This window comes from Stegostoma tigrinum, chromosome 39, assembly GCF_030684315.1.
Source record: "Stegostoma tigrinum isolate sSteTig4 chromosome 39, sSteTig4.hap1, whole genome shotgun sequence".
In the NCBI taxonomy this organism is placed as follows: domain Eukaryota; kingdom Metazoa; phylum Chordata; class Chondrichthyes; order Orectolobiformes; family Stegostomatidae; genus Stegostoma; species Stegostoma tigrinum.
Window position 1 is genome coordinate 8,983,495 of NC_081392.1, and position 18,325 is coordinate 9,001,819.

Consider the following 18,325-nt stretch of genomic DNA (forward strand, 5'->3'; position numbering starts at 1 on the left):
GGAGGTCCAGTCCGGTTACTGACTGGACAGAACAAGAGACTCTGCCTGGGAAGTGGTATTGGATGGTGGTGGGAACCTGTAAATACTTATTTTTCTTCTCTTTTCCTAGTGGATCTTGCTCTTTATTGGGATCTAATGTTTGCTGAGATTTTTTGGGCTCGGACTGGCTTCAGCAAGCATGGCGAACCATCAGACGCAGATATCTAAGATCTCCTGAGCATTTACACTGGAGTGCCGACTTTGTTTTAACTCTGCTTTCAACTTGTATTTAATCTTGAAAAAGGATGCTCAGGTACAGTCGAATACTACTGTCTGCAAGATGCACTGGATCTGAACCCTTCCCATTCTGAGTTTCAACTCAGACATTCCAGCGCTGATGGGTCAGACAAACCGATGTACCCTCAGTGCCTGCTGCTTGAGTTTCTGATGCATCTTTCTACTATATAAGTGGCTGGACATGAGGGTTATTGACACTGCGGGTCTACTTCAGCTGGGAACTGGGATAACTATACATGTTGCCAATGCATAACACTACATGTTATTACCTATGGTGGGATTCATAATAAAATCAGATGTTGCAAAGCACTTTTTGAGTTTCTTTCATCATAGATTTAAGTGGGGGGAGGGCAGCAAGGATATATACAAAACTGCAGAATACACAGCATCAGCTCCTGTGTACACAGTCATATCAAATATTTACAGGGTTCCCCAAGTTTGCATCATACTTGGCGATTCCGTGGGCAGATCACAATTATAGGGTGTACCGCAGGAGTATGTCAATATTTACAGAGTCCCCGAGGGCATCAGTGCTTACAAGGAGTCCTCAGGGAGTGTTTCAGTATTTGCAGTGAGTCCTCGGAGCTGGGTCAGTTATTACAAGAGGTTCCTAGGGAGTATATCAGAATTCCAAGGGGATCCCTGGGAAATGAGAGATTTTGGAGGGAGCAGTTGTTGTATTTACATGAAGTTCCTATCACTCAACTCCAATAACGTACATTTATTTAGCCAATTCACTCATGAGTAATTGTCTCCAAGTCAATGAAGAGGTGAGGGAGGGGTTGTGTCTACTGTCTACCCCAATTTGAGATGATCAAGTTTGAACTTCGATCAATGCCTGTGCTCTGATCACCAACCTCCTGCTTGTGTTTGCCTTACACAGCGACTTATTCGATCCCCACTCACTCAGGAAGATCTGCAGCCACATCATCTGCCATCTCCTGGACAGTACATGACCATCTAACCTTCTCACCAGTCCCCACATATGGTGATATTGTCAGATTCTGTTCTCTCATCCCTTCAAAACTACCCTCATTCCAGACCCTTCCACTATTACAAATGCGAGCTCATCTTGATCTTCCCTTTCCTTTCTAATGTCCCTGAGCACGCTATCACCTTCCACATCTGTGCCTAACTTTCCTGGAACACTGTGGGTTAATCCCTCCGCACAGGTTCCAACCTTGGGCAGCCCCACCTTAGCCATTCCCTGAATTGTCACTGCCACACCACAGGCAGTCATGCCTTCAGTTGCCTGGGCCCCACGTTTCTGGATGTGCACCTCTGCCACTAGATTTCACTTCCTAGCTGAAGACACATCTTAAAAACAATTTCCTTGATGACGCTTCATTCGCTTAAATATGTCCTTATATAAAATACTGTTTGATAATCAACTTCCAAGGCACCATAAAGATAGTTTATAACTAATAGCACATGGAATCAATGCATCAAATTGGATCTAAAATTGGTTTAGTAGCAGGACACAATGGGTCATGGTCAAAGGATATTTTTGTGGCTGTTTGTCTCTGTCCAGTGGCATACCAAAGGGTTCAGTGCTGGGGCCCTTGTTGTATGTACAATGATCTAGAAATGAATATAGGAGGCACAATCTGCAAGTTCACAGAAGACACAAAATTTGGTGGTGCAGCACATATCGTGGAGGAAAGCTTTACACTACAGGAAGATACAGACAGGCTAATCAGATGGGCTGAAAGTGACAAACGGAATTTAATCCTGAAAAGTCTGAGGTGATGTATTTTGGGAGGGCTAACAAGGAAAGGGAACACATGATGAATGGTAGGACCCTAGGAAATTTAAAGGGACCTTTGTGTGCACGTCTATAGATCCTTGAAGGCATTAGGACAAATAGATAAGGTGGTTAAGGAGGCAAATGAGACACCTGCTTTTTTTTAAATTGAGGCAGTGAATACAAGAGCAAAGAGGTTATGCTGGAGCTGTATATCACATTAGTTGGGCCATAGCTGAAGTACTATATGTGGTTCAGGTCACCACACGATAGGAAGTATATGATTGTACTGGAGAGGATAAAAAGAAACTTCACCAGGAGGTTGCCAGGGCTGGAGCGATTCAGCGATAGATCCTTCTCTGCAGCCGTAACTTTACAGTCCTCACTCTGTTCAATTACCCTTTGATCTTTGTATGTTATGATCCACTTGTACTGCACTTCAAACAAGATTTACCAGAATGTTGCTGGATTTCAGTTATGAGGAGGTTGGATAGGCTGGGACTTATTTCACTGGATTTTAGGAGATTGAAGGATGACCATATAGAAGTTTATAAAATCATGAGGGGTATGGATAAGGTGAGTTGCAACGGTTTTATCCCTAGGGTTGGGGAGTTCAAAAGTAGAAGGCATAATTTTAAGGTGAGAGGAAAAAAATCTAAAAGGTACCTGAGAGGCAACTATATCACACAGAGGGTGGTTCATATGTGGAATGAACTTCCAAACAGAGTAGTGGCTGGGTACGTTTACAAAACATAAAAGACGTTTGAACAGGTACATGAACAGGATAGGTTTAGAGGGCTATCGGCCAATGGCAGGTAAGTTGACTAGTTTAGTTTGTGGGACCTGATCAGCACAGACAAGTTGGACCAAATGGTCTGCTTCTGTGCTGTATGACTCTATAAATGGAAAGAGACTAGATAGCCTGGGGCTGAAACTGTTTCACAGATAGGGGGAGCTGCAGATGCTGGAGAATCCAAGATAACAAGGTGTAGAGCTGGATAAACACAGCAGGCCAAGCAGCATCAGAGGAGCAAGAAAGCTGACATTTCGGGTCTGGACCCTTCTTCTCCTCTGATGCTGCTTGGCCTGCTGTGTTCATCCAGCTCCACACTTTGTTACCTCAGATAGACTGGGGCTGTTTTCTTTAGGGCAGAGAAGACTCAAGCGGATCTGATTAAAGTCTACAAAATTGTAAGGGGCAGGGACAGGGAGAAACCATTCCCCTTAGTTGAGGAGGCAGTAACCAGGGGGCACAGATTTACAATAAGGGGCAGGAGGTTTTGAGGGCATGCGGAGGAAAATATTTTTCACCCAGAGAGTGGTGGGTATCTGGAACACACTGCCCGAAAGTGTAAAGGCAGAAACCATTACAACATTTGAAAAGTATTTAACATGATCACATGAAATGCCACAGCATTCAAGGCAACAAGCCTTGTGCGAGGAAACGGGATTAGAATAGATAGGAGCTTGGAGACAGGAGTGGACACGATGGGCCGAAGGGCCTCTTCCGGGGCTGCTTTTTTAAAAAAAAACTCGACGATGCGAGATACTGTGTCACGCCTTCGATGAAACGTGAATGTTTGGGCAGCAGGAGCGATTGTGGGAGGAGGGGTGAGCGGAATATGGAAAAGATCCGTTACCTGAGACTGACTCACGGCCGCCAGCTTCGACGAATCGAACTTTCTAGAGTTACGGATGGGTTCACGGCAAACAGGAAGTGCTCCTGCGTCACCAGCGGCGGGTGAGGGTTATGCTTCCGGTCATTGTTGACATCTGTTTGTGTAAAACAAGTGCTAGGCAACAGGGACACACACACACAGAGATATACATACTCTCAATTTCTCTCTCTCACACACACACACAGATATACATACTCTCAATTTCTCTCTCTCTCTCACACACACACACACAGAGATATACATACTCTCAATTTCTCTCTCTCACACACACACACAGATATACATACTCTCAATTTCTCTCTCTCTCTCACACACACACACACAGAGATATACATACTCTCAATTTCTCTCTCACACACACACACACACACAGAGATATACATACTCTCAATTTCTCTCTCTCTCTCACACACACACACAGAGATATACATACTCTCAATTTCTCTCTCTCACACACACACACAGATATACATACTCTCAATTTCTCTCTCTCACACACACACACAGATATACATACTCTCAATTTCTCTCTCTCTCACACACACACACACACACACACACACACACACACAGAGATATACATACTCTCAATTTCTCTCTCTCACACACACACACAGATATACATACTCTCAATTTCTCTCTCTCACACACACACACAGATATACATACTCTCAATTTCTCTCTCTCTCTCACACACACAGAGATATACATACTCTCAATTTCTCTCTCTCTCTCACACACACAGAGATATACATACTCTCAATTTCTCTCTCTCACACACACACACAGATATACATACTCTCAATTTCTCTCTCTCTCTCACACACACACACACACACACACAGAGATATACATACTCTCAATTTCTCTCTCACACACACACACACACACAGAGATATACATACTCTCAATTTCTCTCTCTCTCACACACACACAGATATACATACTCTCAATTTCTCTCTCTCTCACACACACACACACAGATATACATACTCTCAATTTCTCTCTCTCACACACACACACACACACACAGAGAGATATACATACTCTCAATTTCTCTCTCTCACACACACACAGATATACATACTCTCAATTTCTCTCTCTCACACACACACACAGAGAGATATACATACTCTCAATTTCTCTCACACACACACACATATACATACTCTCAACTTCTCTCACACACAAATATTCAAGCTCATGCACAATCACACTTAATCTCACACACACTGACACAATCTCTCACTCAATCTCTCTCACACACATTGACACAATCTCTCAAACACTCAATCTCTCTCTCACACACACTGTCACAATCACACACACACACATTGACACAGTCAATCTCATATAAACACCCAATTTCTCACACACATTGACACAATCTCTCAAACACTCAAGCTCTCTCACACACACAGTCACAATCTCATACACACACACATTGACACACTCAATCTGGCACACATTGACACAATCTCTCTCACATTCACAATCTCACAGACACAATCTCACACACACACATTGACACAGTCAATCTTGCACACACCGACACAATCAGTCTCACACACACATTGACACAACCAGTCTCACGTAGACACTTAATATTACACACACAATGACACACCCAATCTCATATAGACACTCAATCTTACACACACTTTGACACAATCAGTCTCACAAAGACACTCAATCTCACACACTCATACTCCTGCTGTCTCATCCTTTCATTTACATGAGGCTCCCCTTTCTCTGAACTCCTCCCAGGACTGTTTGATTTTACAGATTATCCTGAGGGTACCCTATCATAATCAAGATCAAAACAACTTGGATGTGAAGAAGGCAACAGCAGAACAGGTGACCACATATTTAAGCATTGCCTTATAGAAAGAAAGAAGGACTGCATTTATAAAGTGCCTTCCATGATCAAATGACACCCTACTCCCCTCCTCACACTTTGGAAGTTGTAAATGCCAGTTTGCACAAAGCAGCATTCCACCGATTGTGATTGTGACCAGATAGTCCTCTTAAAGTAAGATTCTCTTGCACTTTCGGTATTTACTTCAGATCTCCAGCGTCCACAGCACTCTGCTCTTTATCTTTTTGGTGATGCTGGTGTAAGTGCAGAGGGAGGGAATTCTGGTGCTTGTTTGGGTAGAGGTGGGATGCAACAGAATTGGAATAAAATGGAATTAGAGGAGCAAGGAGGAACATGGGTTTTGAATGAATTACTGATTTTTTTATTCATTCATGGAATGAGGGCATTGCTGACCAGCCCAGCATTTATTGCCCATCCCTAATTGCCCAGAGGACAGATAGGAGTCAATCACATTGCTTTGGGTCTGGAGTTACATGTCAACCAGAACAGGTAAAGATAGCAGAGTTTTTTCCCTGAAGAGCATAAGTGAACCAGATGTGTTTTCTGACAATTGACAATGGATTCATGGTCATCATTAGCCTCATAATTACTGTTATTTTTATTGAAATCAAATTTCACCATCTGCCTTGGCAGGATCCAAATCTGGGTCCCCAGAATCCTAGGTTTCTGGATTAATTGTCCACCGCTAATACCACTAGGCCAGAAATACTGGAGATACTCAGCAGCTCTGGCAGTGTCTGTGGCAAGAAAAATAGAGTTGCTGTTTCAAGCCCAGTGACTTCTGAACTGTTTTAATTTTACTCAATTAATGACTTCCTCTCTGTATCTTGCATTGACACCCACTGTTCTGAAAAGAACTAGCAAGTCAACAGAGTTAAAACATCAACAACAGCAACAAACCTATAGTGCCTTTAAATGAATGAAACATCCCAAAGCCATTTCACAGGTGCTTTACAAGACACTCAAAGAGGCTTTAAGAAATGTCTTAAAGGAAGCCATAGAGCTAGAGTCTACATTAGCAGTAAATGTGACTATTCCAATGCAGCAAAATAAATCAAAGAACTGCAGCTGCTGGAAATCAGAAACAAAACAAAACAGAAATTGCTGGAGAAATTCAGCAAGTCTGGTATCACCTGTGGAGAGAGAAACAGAGTTAATCTTTCATGTCCAGGAATCTTCCGTCACTTTTGGCTACCTTTCTGCACTCCACATTCCACAAACCTGAGGCCAACTAAAATTATGTGGACCGTGCCTGAACTTGCACTAGGAGCCTCATTCACCCTGAGAATTGACTTTGGGCCCCAGGCAAGGCACTGGATCCACAGAATCGGTTAGCTCAGCTGGCTGATTTATGTCATACAGTGATGTCAACAGTGTGGGTCGAGTTCATACAGCAGCTGAAGTTACCATGAATGGCTCCTGCTCACGCCTGTCCCCTTACCCGAGGTTGTGGTGACCCTAATGTTAAACCACCAGCAGTCATCCCTGTCTCTCTCGAATAAGAGAACAGCCCACCTCTGGGACTGTGGTGACTTTACATAGTTTACGAGATAATCTTTGACACCAGACCACATTAGAAAATATTACAGTCAAAGATAGTTCCAAGAGGTAGGCTTTAAGGAGTGCAGCACAGTGTCTTAGTGGTTAGCACTACTACCCTACAGCTGTAGGGACCAGGTTCAATTCTATCCTCAAGCAACTGTCCATGGAGTCTGCACATTATCACCGTGTCTACGTGAGTTTGCTCCAGTTTCCTCGCACGGTCCAAAAACGTGCAGTTTAGGTTGATTAGCCACAGGAAATGCAGAATTATGGGGGTGGATCTTAGTGGGATGTCCTTCAGCATGGGCTGAATGGCCTGTTTCCACACAAGATTTAGGCAAGTACATTCACAGCTCTGGCTCAAGCGGCTAAAGGCATTACTGCCTAACTATGTTTCCTTGTTTTTCTACTTTTTAGTAGGAAGGACTGTAATGTTCAAGTTTTTACACTTTGTTTTCCTTATTTTTGTGCTCTGTAACTAAGATTCCGTACCTAGGTATCTTTGTACCTAACATGGTGCTGTAAGTGGCAACTTGTAAACTTTTCACTGTACTCATGTGAACGCATGTGATAATAAAGCTAATTCAGTTCAATGATGGAGGGATTTAAGTTACGGATATTCAAGAGACCAAAGTTAGAAGAGCATGGAGATCTTGGAGGGTTGTGGGGCTGGACAAGATTTCAGAGCTAAGGAGGAGGCAATTTGAAAAATAGGAATGAGAATTTTTAAATCATGGCTTGACCTCGGGCCAGTGTCAGTCCTCAGGATGAATGAGACTTGGTGCGAGTTAGGATACCAGCTAGAGTTTTGGATAGCCTCAGGTTTACAGAGGGTGGAATTTGGGAGAACAGCCGGGAGTGGGTTGGAATCATTAGATCTACTGTGATGAAGACTCTAACTCTCCCGGTTCTTTTTAAATCATTGCTTAAGAACTGTCTCTTTGACAAAACTTCTGGTTGTGTCATCTACTAGTTCCTCATGCATCAAGGTTTGTTTGATAATGTGACTCAGGCCATTTTATTTCCCTAAACGTAACAAATATAAGTTTTTTTATATATTAAATCATGGGATATGGATGTTGCTGTCGCTGGCAGTGCCAGCATTTATTGCCCATCTCCAGTTGCCCTGAAGGAGGTGGTGGTGATCCGCCTTCGTGAACTGTTGTGGTCCATTCAGTGCGGGACATCCACAATGCAGTTAGGGAGGAAGTTCCAGGATTTTGATCCATCGACACTGAAGGAACGATTATATATTTCCAAGTCAGGATGGTGTTACACCTCACTGCGGGAGTATGCCCTGCTATTCCCAGAGTTAGCACAAAAGTTAAAGATTTATTAAAAGTACGCAAAAGTCCCTGATTTTCCTGCCTCTTAGATCCAGGTTGACAACAGATCACAGAGCAGGTTTCTGTGCTTCAAAAGATTCACTATTAATTACAATTAAATAGATACACATTTATGAACCACTTACATAGAACTATCATAGAATCCCAACAGTGTGGAAGCAGGCCATTTGACTCAATGAATCTACACTGACACTCCGATGACTGTCCCATCCAGATCCATCCCCCTCCATCTTTTCCCTGTAGCCATTTCCAATTGCTAATCCACCGAGCCGACTCATACCTAGATACTATGGGTAATTTAGCATGGCCAATCCACTTAATCTGCACATCTTTGGACTGTGGGAGGGAACTGGAGCACCTAGGGGAAACTCACACAAACATGGGGGGAATGTGAAGACTCTCAAGGAAGCAAACCAGGAACCCTAGTGCTGTGAGGCTGCAGTCCTAACCACTGAGTCACTATGCTGTCTCAGTTAACGCCACTAGTTAAAACTCTAGCCTCCTTATAAACTCCCCCAAACCACAGATATAGACACACAAATTCTTTTAAAAAGCATTGGTGTTATGGGAGGAGGGAATGTCAGAGAAGGCAGTTCAATGATCCCTGTTTTCAGGGATTACTTAGATGATCCTTTCAGCTTGTCAGAATGTTGCTCCTTGATCTTTCTGTCCAGCTCTTTTCATTTGTTTGCAAAAGGCACAGGGTGGCTTTGCACAATCATAAAATCACTGATTTACTGAATAATAACCACAGCCTACAAAATCTGATGAGGGAAAATGTAAATGGCTTTCTTCAGCCCTTTGGTGGTTTTTACTGTCGAGAAAAATGGACAGCTCCTTCCCTTTTGAAATTTGATGGCTCCTTCCCAAACATTCACACATTCAAACCGTTCAGCTAACTGGGATCCAGTCACATGGATGCTGGTAGGCAGAAGGCCTTTGCCGTCAATAACTGGTCACCATATCATAATCAGCTACTTGTTGCCAGCTGAACCTCCATCTACACAACCCATGGTCCAGTTTGTCTGTAGTTGGACATCACCCCAACTCCTTGAACAAGTAGCTGTGTGAACAGCACTTAAAATGAGCGTCAGGTAACTTGCTTTTTAAAAATGCAGCAATCCTTAACTAGTCTTAGTTTTTAAAAGAATCTTTTTCCCCATTTCAGTCCACAATCAAACTTACAGAAAATTAAAATGGTGATGGCTTGGAGGGGAACTTGCAGGTGGTGTGTTTCTGTGTATCTGTTGCCTCTCTAGAAAGGTGTGGTCATGGGTTTCAAAAATGTTGTCTTAGGAGCCTTGGTGAGATGCAGTGCATCTTGCAGACAGTAACAGTACCGTGACTGAGCTTCAGTGGTAGAGGGAGTGGACATATATGGATGGACAAGATGCTAATCTAAATAGTTCAGTACTTGGAGGTGAACAGGTGAAACTATTTCTTATATCTCTCCAGCATCCTCCAGCCCTCCAAGAACTCTGTGCTCTTCTATTTCTGGCCTAATGTCAGTGCATGAGGGCTTCCACAGTAGATGAGCTGAGGCAAGGGATGTTATTTGGGTGATGTTACCAAAGTTGGGAAAATAGACTTATTTCACACATGATGTAAGAGTGATGTACAAAATATCCTAAACAAATGGAGATCAGCAGGCTGTTAAACTGTACGCTTTACTTAAGGTGTTTACAGAAATGTATGTGCCACAGAGCATCACTGAGCAGTTTAGTGCTGGACTGGCAAAGTCTGCATCTTACCATTATTCTGACCAAGTCAATGTAGAAGGCAGTGTGAATTTGATCATCATAAATAAATATAAAGTAAATATAAAGTAAATATAATAGGGTAACAATAGTAGGAGATTTCAAACTTCCCTGATATTAACTGGGACATTTAAAGATGACAGAATTCTTAATACAATCTATTCAGGAGAGCTTTTTAACCCAGCACCTATTAAGTCCATCAAGACAGGGTCAGTGCTAGACTTAATCTTAGGGAATGAAACTGGTCAAGTGGTAGAAAAGTCACATTCAGTCATAGTGACCCTAACTCAGTAGGGTCATGGATGTTTGTACAGTAGGAATGGAGGTTACCTGTACAAGTTACAGAGAATGGTAGGGGTGTGGAATGCATTGCCGGTGAGGGTAGTGGGGTCGCCCTCGTTAGGGGCATTTAAACGGCTACTAGATAGGCATATGGATGTTAGTGTAAGGTAGGGGTGGAGGTCAGATGGACCTTAAGATTAGGGTGAAAGTTCGGCACAACATTGTGAGCTGAAGGGCCTGTACTGTGCTATACTGTTCTATGTTCTATGTATCTGTGTAAGAAGGGTTGTTGTGGCTATCTATACGAGTGAGGAAGGGGTGATCTGTATGAGGGTAAAGGGTGTCTATGCTACTGACTAGGGGCTATATATATGAGGGGTAGGGGGAGGCGTACGATCATTAAATGCATTTGGTAGGAGTGAAATTTTGTGTTTTAGCAAATGCCACCTGAATCTCCAGGTAGATCTCTGGAGATTCTCACTGTGAACACCAGAGGGAGCAGGTTATGACAAAAAAAGCCGAAACCCATGGCATCACCAAACAAAGTTAAAGCTGATGAGTTTCATCAGCTGCCTGTGTTTGCATAGGACACGTGAGCTGCATGAGGGAGTCAGAAATTGCTGAGGACACAAAAGGACATTTTTTTTCACAACAGTTCTCTGAAGACTGAAGGATCAAAGGAAAGATGGAGTCCAAAGTGATGAAGGAAAGGGACAGAATAAATGAAGAATTCCTTGAAATCATCGCCGCATATGCTGACATCACCAGCCCCTCTGAAGTCGCCACAAGCGCAGGCCTCGTGAACCCGACGAAATCACTGCACACACCAACATCATTGCTCCCAATGAAGTCAATGCAAGCGCTGAAATCATTTATTGTGAACTCACTCCGGGTGCTGATATCATCACTCCATGTGATGTCACTGCGGACACTGACATCATCCCCGATGACGTTATCGTCCAATGTGAAATCACCACACACATTGACATCATCACTCCGCATACGATCACTGCGCGTGCTGACATCATCCAACCCAATGAGGTCACTGCGCGCGCTGGCATCATTGCCTTTGGCCAAGTCACCAGACACCCAGACACCTTCGTTCGCTTTGAGGTCTCTGCAGACGCTGACATCATCCACCCCTATGAAGTCACTGCGTGCGCTGACATCGTCGCTCCTCGTGAAGTCACCATATGGAGTGGCATCATCGCCTCTTGTAAAGCCAGCAGATGGCCAGACACTGTCGTTCCCTGTGAAGTCTCTGCAGGCACTGACATCATTACGCCCCATGAAGTCACTGCGCACATTGACATCATCAGCCCCACATCATCATTTCCTGTCTGGCCACTGCACATGTTGACACCATCATTTCCAGCAAAGTCACTGCATGCACGAACATCATCACGTTGATATCATTTGCAAGTCTGACATCATCCCGCTGTAATTATTACGGTAGAGAATGTTCGCCTCCATTCGGTATGGATCCTGCTCCTGGTCACTTCTCTGGAAGTAGGCAATAAAGTAATACTGACAATACTAGTACCAATATTTAAACAATGAGTTTATATAGCTACAGAGATAGGTTGGTTGTAAAGAGAAATTATTCAAAAGCTAAGACAAATGTTAAAAGGAATATCAAGGTGAAGAAGCAAAATAGGGAATGAGCATGAGGAATCTAAACCCAGTAGGGGATATTAACCATCCAGGTATGGGGGCAAAGGCATGATTGCTTAAGTATTGACAGCTTCTTCAGCTGTAGTGCTGAGTGATGATCCATCTTGATGTCTGATTGAGGTCCCAGCATCACAGCTACCTCAGTTCACTCCATCTGATATCAAGAAATGGCTAAAGACACTGGATACTGCAAAGGCTATGGCCCTGATAACATTCTAGCAATAGTACTGAAGACTTGTCCTCAGAACTTTTTGCACCCCTAGCCAAGCTGTACCAGCACAACCACAATACTGGCATCTAACCAGCAAAGTGGGCAATTGCCCAGGTTTGTACTGTCCACAACATATAGGACAAGCCCAAACTGCCAGTTACCATCCATTACGCTACACTCAATCATCTGTAAAGTAATGGAGCAAGTCATTGACAGTGCTCTTGAGTGACATTGCACTGTAATATCCCTCTGCTCACTGACTGTCAGTTTGGGTTATGCCAGAGCCACTTGGCTCCTGACTTTATTACAGCCTTGGTTCAAACATGGACAAAAGAACTGAATTCCAGATGTGAAGTGAGAAGGATGGCTCTTGACATTAAGGTCTCATTCACCCAAGCAAAATTGGAGTCAATAGCAATCAGGAGGAAAACGCTCTGCTGGTTGGAGACTTACCAGGAACATAGGAAGCTGGTTGTTGTTACTGAAGGCCAATTTCTGGATCTCAGTCCCTAGGTTTTGCTACAGAAATTCTTCAGAGGAGTGTTAAGGCTCCAGCCAACTTCAGTTGTTTCAACAATGAATTTATTTCTATCAAAAAGTTAATACTGGGGGTGTCGGCTCATGATTACACACTGTTCAGGGCTGTAAACAGTTGTGTAATCAATTACTTGCTAAGTAGTGTAAGTAGTTAAGTTGGCTGTTTGGAGATAAATTAAGTCAAACTGTGGTTTTATCAAAAAGGAAATACACAGAAAGCTGCGCTGGAGAACTGTGTCCAACAGGAAGTATCTAACACCAACGCAATTGATTTCTGAGCAGATTAAGCAGCACACAGAGAGACCAAAGCCACAGCAAAACTCTGGAACATTTCAGCATTTCTTATAATGGGTTTGGATCTTGCTTTTAATTGACTGGATCCCAACATCCGTTCCAGTAACGTCATCGAACTTAAAACCTCCCACAGTTCGACAACATGGGGGGGAACAATCTGATAATCTTCAACCGTTGAAAAGGCTCAGTAGTAATGAGAAGGTAACAAGACACCTACAACATCTTCCACAGCAGCTACTTTCTAAAAATTGCTGTGTGGTAGCAGAAGCTGCCCAAAGATTTAGGAATTGGCTGAATTGAATACCTGTAATGGCTAACCACACTTTTTCTTACTGTATTTATAAAACCCACTTTCACACTGTATCCATAAATCCCACATTCTTTACTGTATTTATACACCCAGATTTCTAACCATATCTAGGAACTACATTTTCTCATTGTATCCATAATCACCACTTTCTCATTGCACCCATGATCAACACTTTCCCAGTGTAGCCACAAACCTTGCTATCACTGTGTCAACAAACCTCATTCTCTGATTCTACCAATGAACTGTAAAATCTCACTATACCCATAACCCACACTTTCTAACTTTATCTATGAAGCCCATTTTGTCACTGCGTTTCTGAGCCCACCTTCTTATTGTACCCACAACATAGAAACATAGAAGCTATTAGCAGGAGGAGGCCATTCAGCCTTTCAAGCCTGCTCCACCACTCATCATAATCATGGCTGATCGTCCAACTCAATACCTACTCCTGCTTTCTCCCTATAATCTTTGATCCCATTCGCCCCAAGAGCTATATCTAGCCACCTCTTGAATACATTCAGTGTTTTGGCATCAACTACTTCCTGTGGTAATGAATTCCACAGGCTCACCACTCTTTGGGTGAAGAAGTATCTCCTTATCTCCATCCTAAATGGTCTACCCCGAATCCTCAGACTGTGAGCCTTGGTTCTGGACCCACCCCCCCATTAGGAACATCCTTCCTGCATCTATTCTATCTAGTCCTATTAGAATTATAAGTCTCTATGTGGTCTGAACTCCAATGAAAACAATCCTAACCTAGTCAATCTCTCCACATATCTCAGTCCTGTCAACCCCGGAATCAGGCTGGTAAACCTTCACTGTACTCCCTCAAAGGCAAGAGCAACCATCCTCAGAAAAGGAGACCAAAACTGCACACAATATTCAAGGTGTGGCCTCACCAAGTCCTGTATTCTGCAACACATCCCTGGTCCTGTGCTCCAAACGTCTCACAATGAAGGCCAACATACTATTTACCTTCTTTACTGCCTACTGCACTTGCATACTGACTTTCAGCAATTGGTGCACCAGGTCCTGCTGCACACTCCCTCTCCCAATTTACAGTCATTCAGATAGTAATCTGCCTTCTCACTTTACCACTACATCTCCAAATCCCACTTTCTCACCATACATGTAGACCCCAATGTCTCATTGTTTCCATGAGTCCCACTTTCTCATTCTACCTCTGAACTTACTTCCTCACTATACTCATAAACCCTACTTTCTCATTGTATCCACAAACCTCACTTTCCCACTATATCTATGAACCCCAATTTCTCAATGTATCTATAACCCCCACTTTATCACTGCATTTCTGGCTGTGCCTATGAATCCCAATTTCTCACCATATCAATAACGACCACTTTCTCATTTTATCTCTGAACCCCACTTTCTCACCCTAAACTGAAGCCCACTTTCTCAATATATTCATGAACACCATCTTCTCACTGTATACCTAAACCCCAATTTCTCAATGTATCAATGAACCCCATTCTCTGACTGTATCCCTAAACCCCACTGTCTGACTATAGCCACAAACCCCCCCCAGTTTCTCACAGTAGCAATGAACCCCATTTTCCACCTCCCTCCCCAAAAACCTCCCTTTCTTGCTGTATCCACCAGCCCCACTTTTTTACGGTACCTAGAACCACCCCTTTCTCAGTGTCTGTGAACCCCACATTGTCACAATATCCATTAACACCACTTTTCTACTGTACTTCTGAACACCACTTTCTCACTAGAGCCATAAATCCAACATTCTCACTATGTCCATGGACCTCACTTGCTCATCCTATCTCTAGATCCTACTTTCTCTCTGTACCCAAAAACCCTGCTTTCTCACCGTATCTCAAAATCCTACTTCCTCATTGTAGCCATGAACCTTACATTCTAACTGTACCCATAAAGTCCACATTCTCACTGTATGAATACCACTTCCTCACTATCTGAACCTTATTTTATCACTGTACCCATTAAACTGATGTTTACACCACACACACAAACCCCACTTTCTAACAATTCATAAATCTCACTTGTTCACTATATATCTGAACCCCCGCCATTTTATCACTATATCAACGAAGCTTACTCTTTGACTGTATCTCTAAACCCAACTTTTTCACTGTACCTGTGAACCATACTTTCCCACAAATCTGAACCCCATTTTCACACTATACCCATGAACCCCACTTTCTCACTGTATGTATAAAGCTAACTTTAATGTTTTATCTGTGAACCCCACTTTCTTGCTATAACCATAAAAATTACTTTCTTAATGTCTCTCTAAAGCCCACTTCCTCACTCTACCCACGAACACCACCTTCTCACTGTTCTCATGAACACCAGTTTCTCACTGTGCCTCTGAACCCCAAGCTCTCACTGTTTTCATGAGCCCCACTTTGTCCCTGCACTCCTTAATCCCATTTTCTCACTATATCTCTGAATTCCATTTTCCCCTTACACCCACGAACCCCAATTTCTCATTGTATCCATAAACCCAACTTTCTCACTATGCACAAACCATAATTTCTCACCACTTTGTCACTATATTCATTAGCCTGACCTTCTTCTGTATACATGAACCAAAAATCTCACTTTCACGTTGTATCCCTGAACCCCACTTTCTCCCTGTACCCATTAATCCCATCCTCTCACTATATCTCTGAAGCCCACTTTCTCAGTGCACCCACAAAACCCACTTTCTCTCTGCAGCCATAAACCCCACTGTCACCAAATCCATGAACCCCGCTTTTTCACTTTACCTGTCAACTCCACTTTTTTCATGAATCCAGTTTCTCACTGTAGCATAAACACCACATACTCGCTGTATATCTGGACCCCACTTTCTGACTGTACCAAAACATCCACATTCTCACTGTAATGCCAAACTCCCTTTTCACTCTGTACCCATAAATTGCACTTCCTTACTGAATCCATAAATCTCATTTTCATTGCTGTATCTCTGAACACCACTTTCTCACTGTATCCTTATATCCCACATTTTCACTATATCGCTAAGCCTCACTTTCTCACTGTATTCATAGATCCCACTGTAACTACAAACCCCACTTCCATGAGTACCAATTACTCACTGTACACACAACTCCAACTTTCTCAGTGTATTCACAAACCCACTTTTTCATTGTACACAATCTCAATTTCTCTATGGACTCTATTTTCTCAATGTATACGTGAATGCCACTTTCTCACTATTTTCAAACACTATTTTCCCACTGTATCTTCAAACCATACTTTTTCACTGTATCTCTTGACCCCACTTTCTCATTGTGCCCAAAAATGCCACTTTTCCTCACTGCAACCCTTTGTCCATTTTCACACTATACCCATAAAACCTACTTTCTTGCTGTATTCATGAACTCCACTTTCTCACTTTTATCTATGAAGCCTCTTTCTGTCACTATCACTGAACCCTATATTTTCAGTGTATTCAAAGTCCCCATTTTTTCCACTGTACCAAGAAACCCACTTATTCAATGTACCAATGAACCCTTCTTCATTACTGTACGCACGAACTGCACTTTCACACTGTACTCTTAGAAACCCTACAGTGTGGAAGCAGGCCATTTGGCCTGCTGAATCCACACCAACCCTCTGAAGACTGGATCCACCCATCCTACTCTATCCCTGTAACCCTGCATTTCCTATGGCTAATCCACATAGCTTACATATCCACGGATACCATGGGCAATTTAGCATGGTCAATCCAACTAACCTGTGCATCTTTGAACTGTGGAAGGAAATTGGAGCACCACATAGACAGTAGCCTGAGGATGTAATCGAACCTGGGTCTATGGCGCTGTAAGGCAGCAGTGCTAACCACTGAGCTACTGTGCCACCCTCAAGTTTGCTTCACTCGGATTGGGGTTTCCAAACATTCAGAAAGGAAAGAATTATGTTACGTTTTAAAAGAATATTCCTCCCCAAGCAAAATATTCTTGAATAAACAAGCACCAAGTCCCAATGGTCAATCAGCTCAATATTTTTGCCTGGTCCTGTCTACAAAATCCTGACATTACAAAACACGTTATAGCATTAAATCCAATTTCTCACTGTACCTGTGGACCCAATTTTCTCCCTGCATTCATGAAACCTACTTTCTCACTGTCCCAACACATCCTACTTTCTCACTGTCCCCACAAATCCTACATTCTCATTGTACCCACGAATCCTCACTTTCTCATTATCTCTGAACCCAAGATTTTCAGTGTAGCCACAATCCCCGCTGTCTCATTCTACCCATTAACCCCATTGTCTTATTGTATCTGTAAATTCTACCTTCTCACTTTCCCATAAACAGATTTCACATTGTATCTCTGAACCCCAATATCTCACATTATCCAACTTTTCACAGTATCTTTTGAACACCACTTCCACACTGTATTCATAAACCCTACTTTTCCTGTATTTCTGAACTCCACTTTGTGACTACCCATAAACTGCACTTTCTCATTGTACCCAGGAACACCACTTTCCCATTGTATTTATAAGTCCCACCTTTTTTTATTTTGTGTGCATCTACTGTTTTAAAAATTTGCACCTTTAAGAGTAGGACACTTTGTTCCTCTAAAGATTTTATAAACATTTAGAGATGGCTGATATATCCATCTTGAATCCAAACTGGTAGGACCTCACACTGGTCACCATAGTATTTGATAACCCTCAGCTCACTATCTCTCCTTGTTGCTTTTTGCGTAGATCTAACTTGTTACCTATACATGCCCTTATGGATATATCTTTAACATCTGTCTTCACGTGAATATATGTGTGCAAGCATGT

General features: G+C 42.7%; 2 protein-coding genes and 1 long non-coding RNA gene across 5 annotated transcripts in view; 1 reads left to right on the forward strand and 2 right to left on the reverse strand.

Annotated features, from left to right (window-relative positions):
* capn12 (calpain 12) overlaps positions 1–578 on the forward strand; it is a 51,594-nt gene extending 51,016 nt beyond the window's left edge. For both annotated transcript variants that reach the window (XM_048522378.2, XM_059641013.1), the window contains one exon: positions 110–578. In XM_048522378.2, coding sequence (XP_048378335.1) covers positions 110–136 — 27 coding nt within the window. In that variant the 3' untranslated portion in view covers positions 137–578. The remainder of the gene's footprint in view (positions 1–109) is intronic.
* The window catches only part of LOC125447732 (uncharacterized), a 39,735-nt gene extending 36,009 nt beyond the window's left edge, over positions 1–3,726 (reverse strand). For both annotated transcript variants that reach the window (XR_007246591.2, XR_007246592.2), the window contains exon 1: positions 3,661–3,726. This is a non-coding gene — a long non-coding RNA (uncharacterized LOC125447732). The remainder of the gene's footprint in view (positions 1–3,660) is intronic.
* A 7,325-nt stretch (positions 3,727–11,051) lies between these two features.
* LOC132206610 (uncharacterized) overlaps positions 11,052–18,325 on the reverse strand; it is a 43,469-nt gene continuing 36,195 nt past the window's right edge. The window contains exon 2 of the mRNA XM_059640911.1: positions 11,052–12,008. Coding sequence (XP_059496894.1) covers positions 11,052–11,795 — 744 coding nt within the window. The 5' untranslated portion in view covers positions 11,796–12,008. The remainder of the gene's footprint in view (positions 12,009–18,325) is intronic.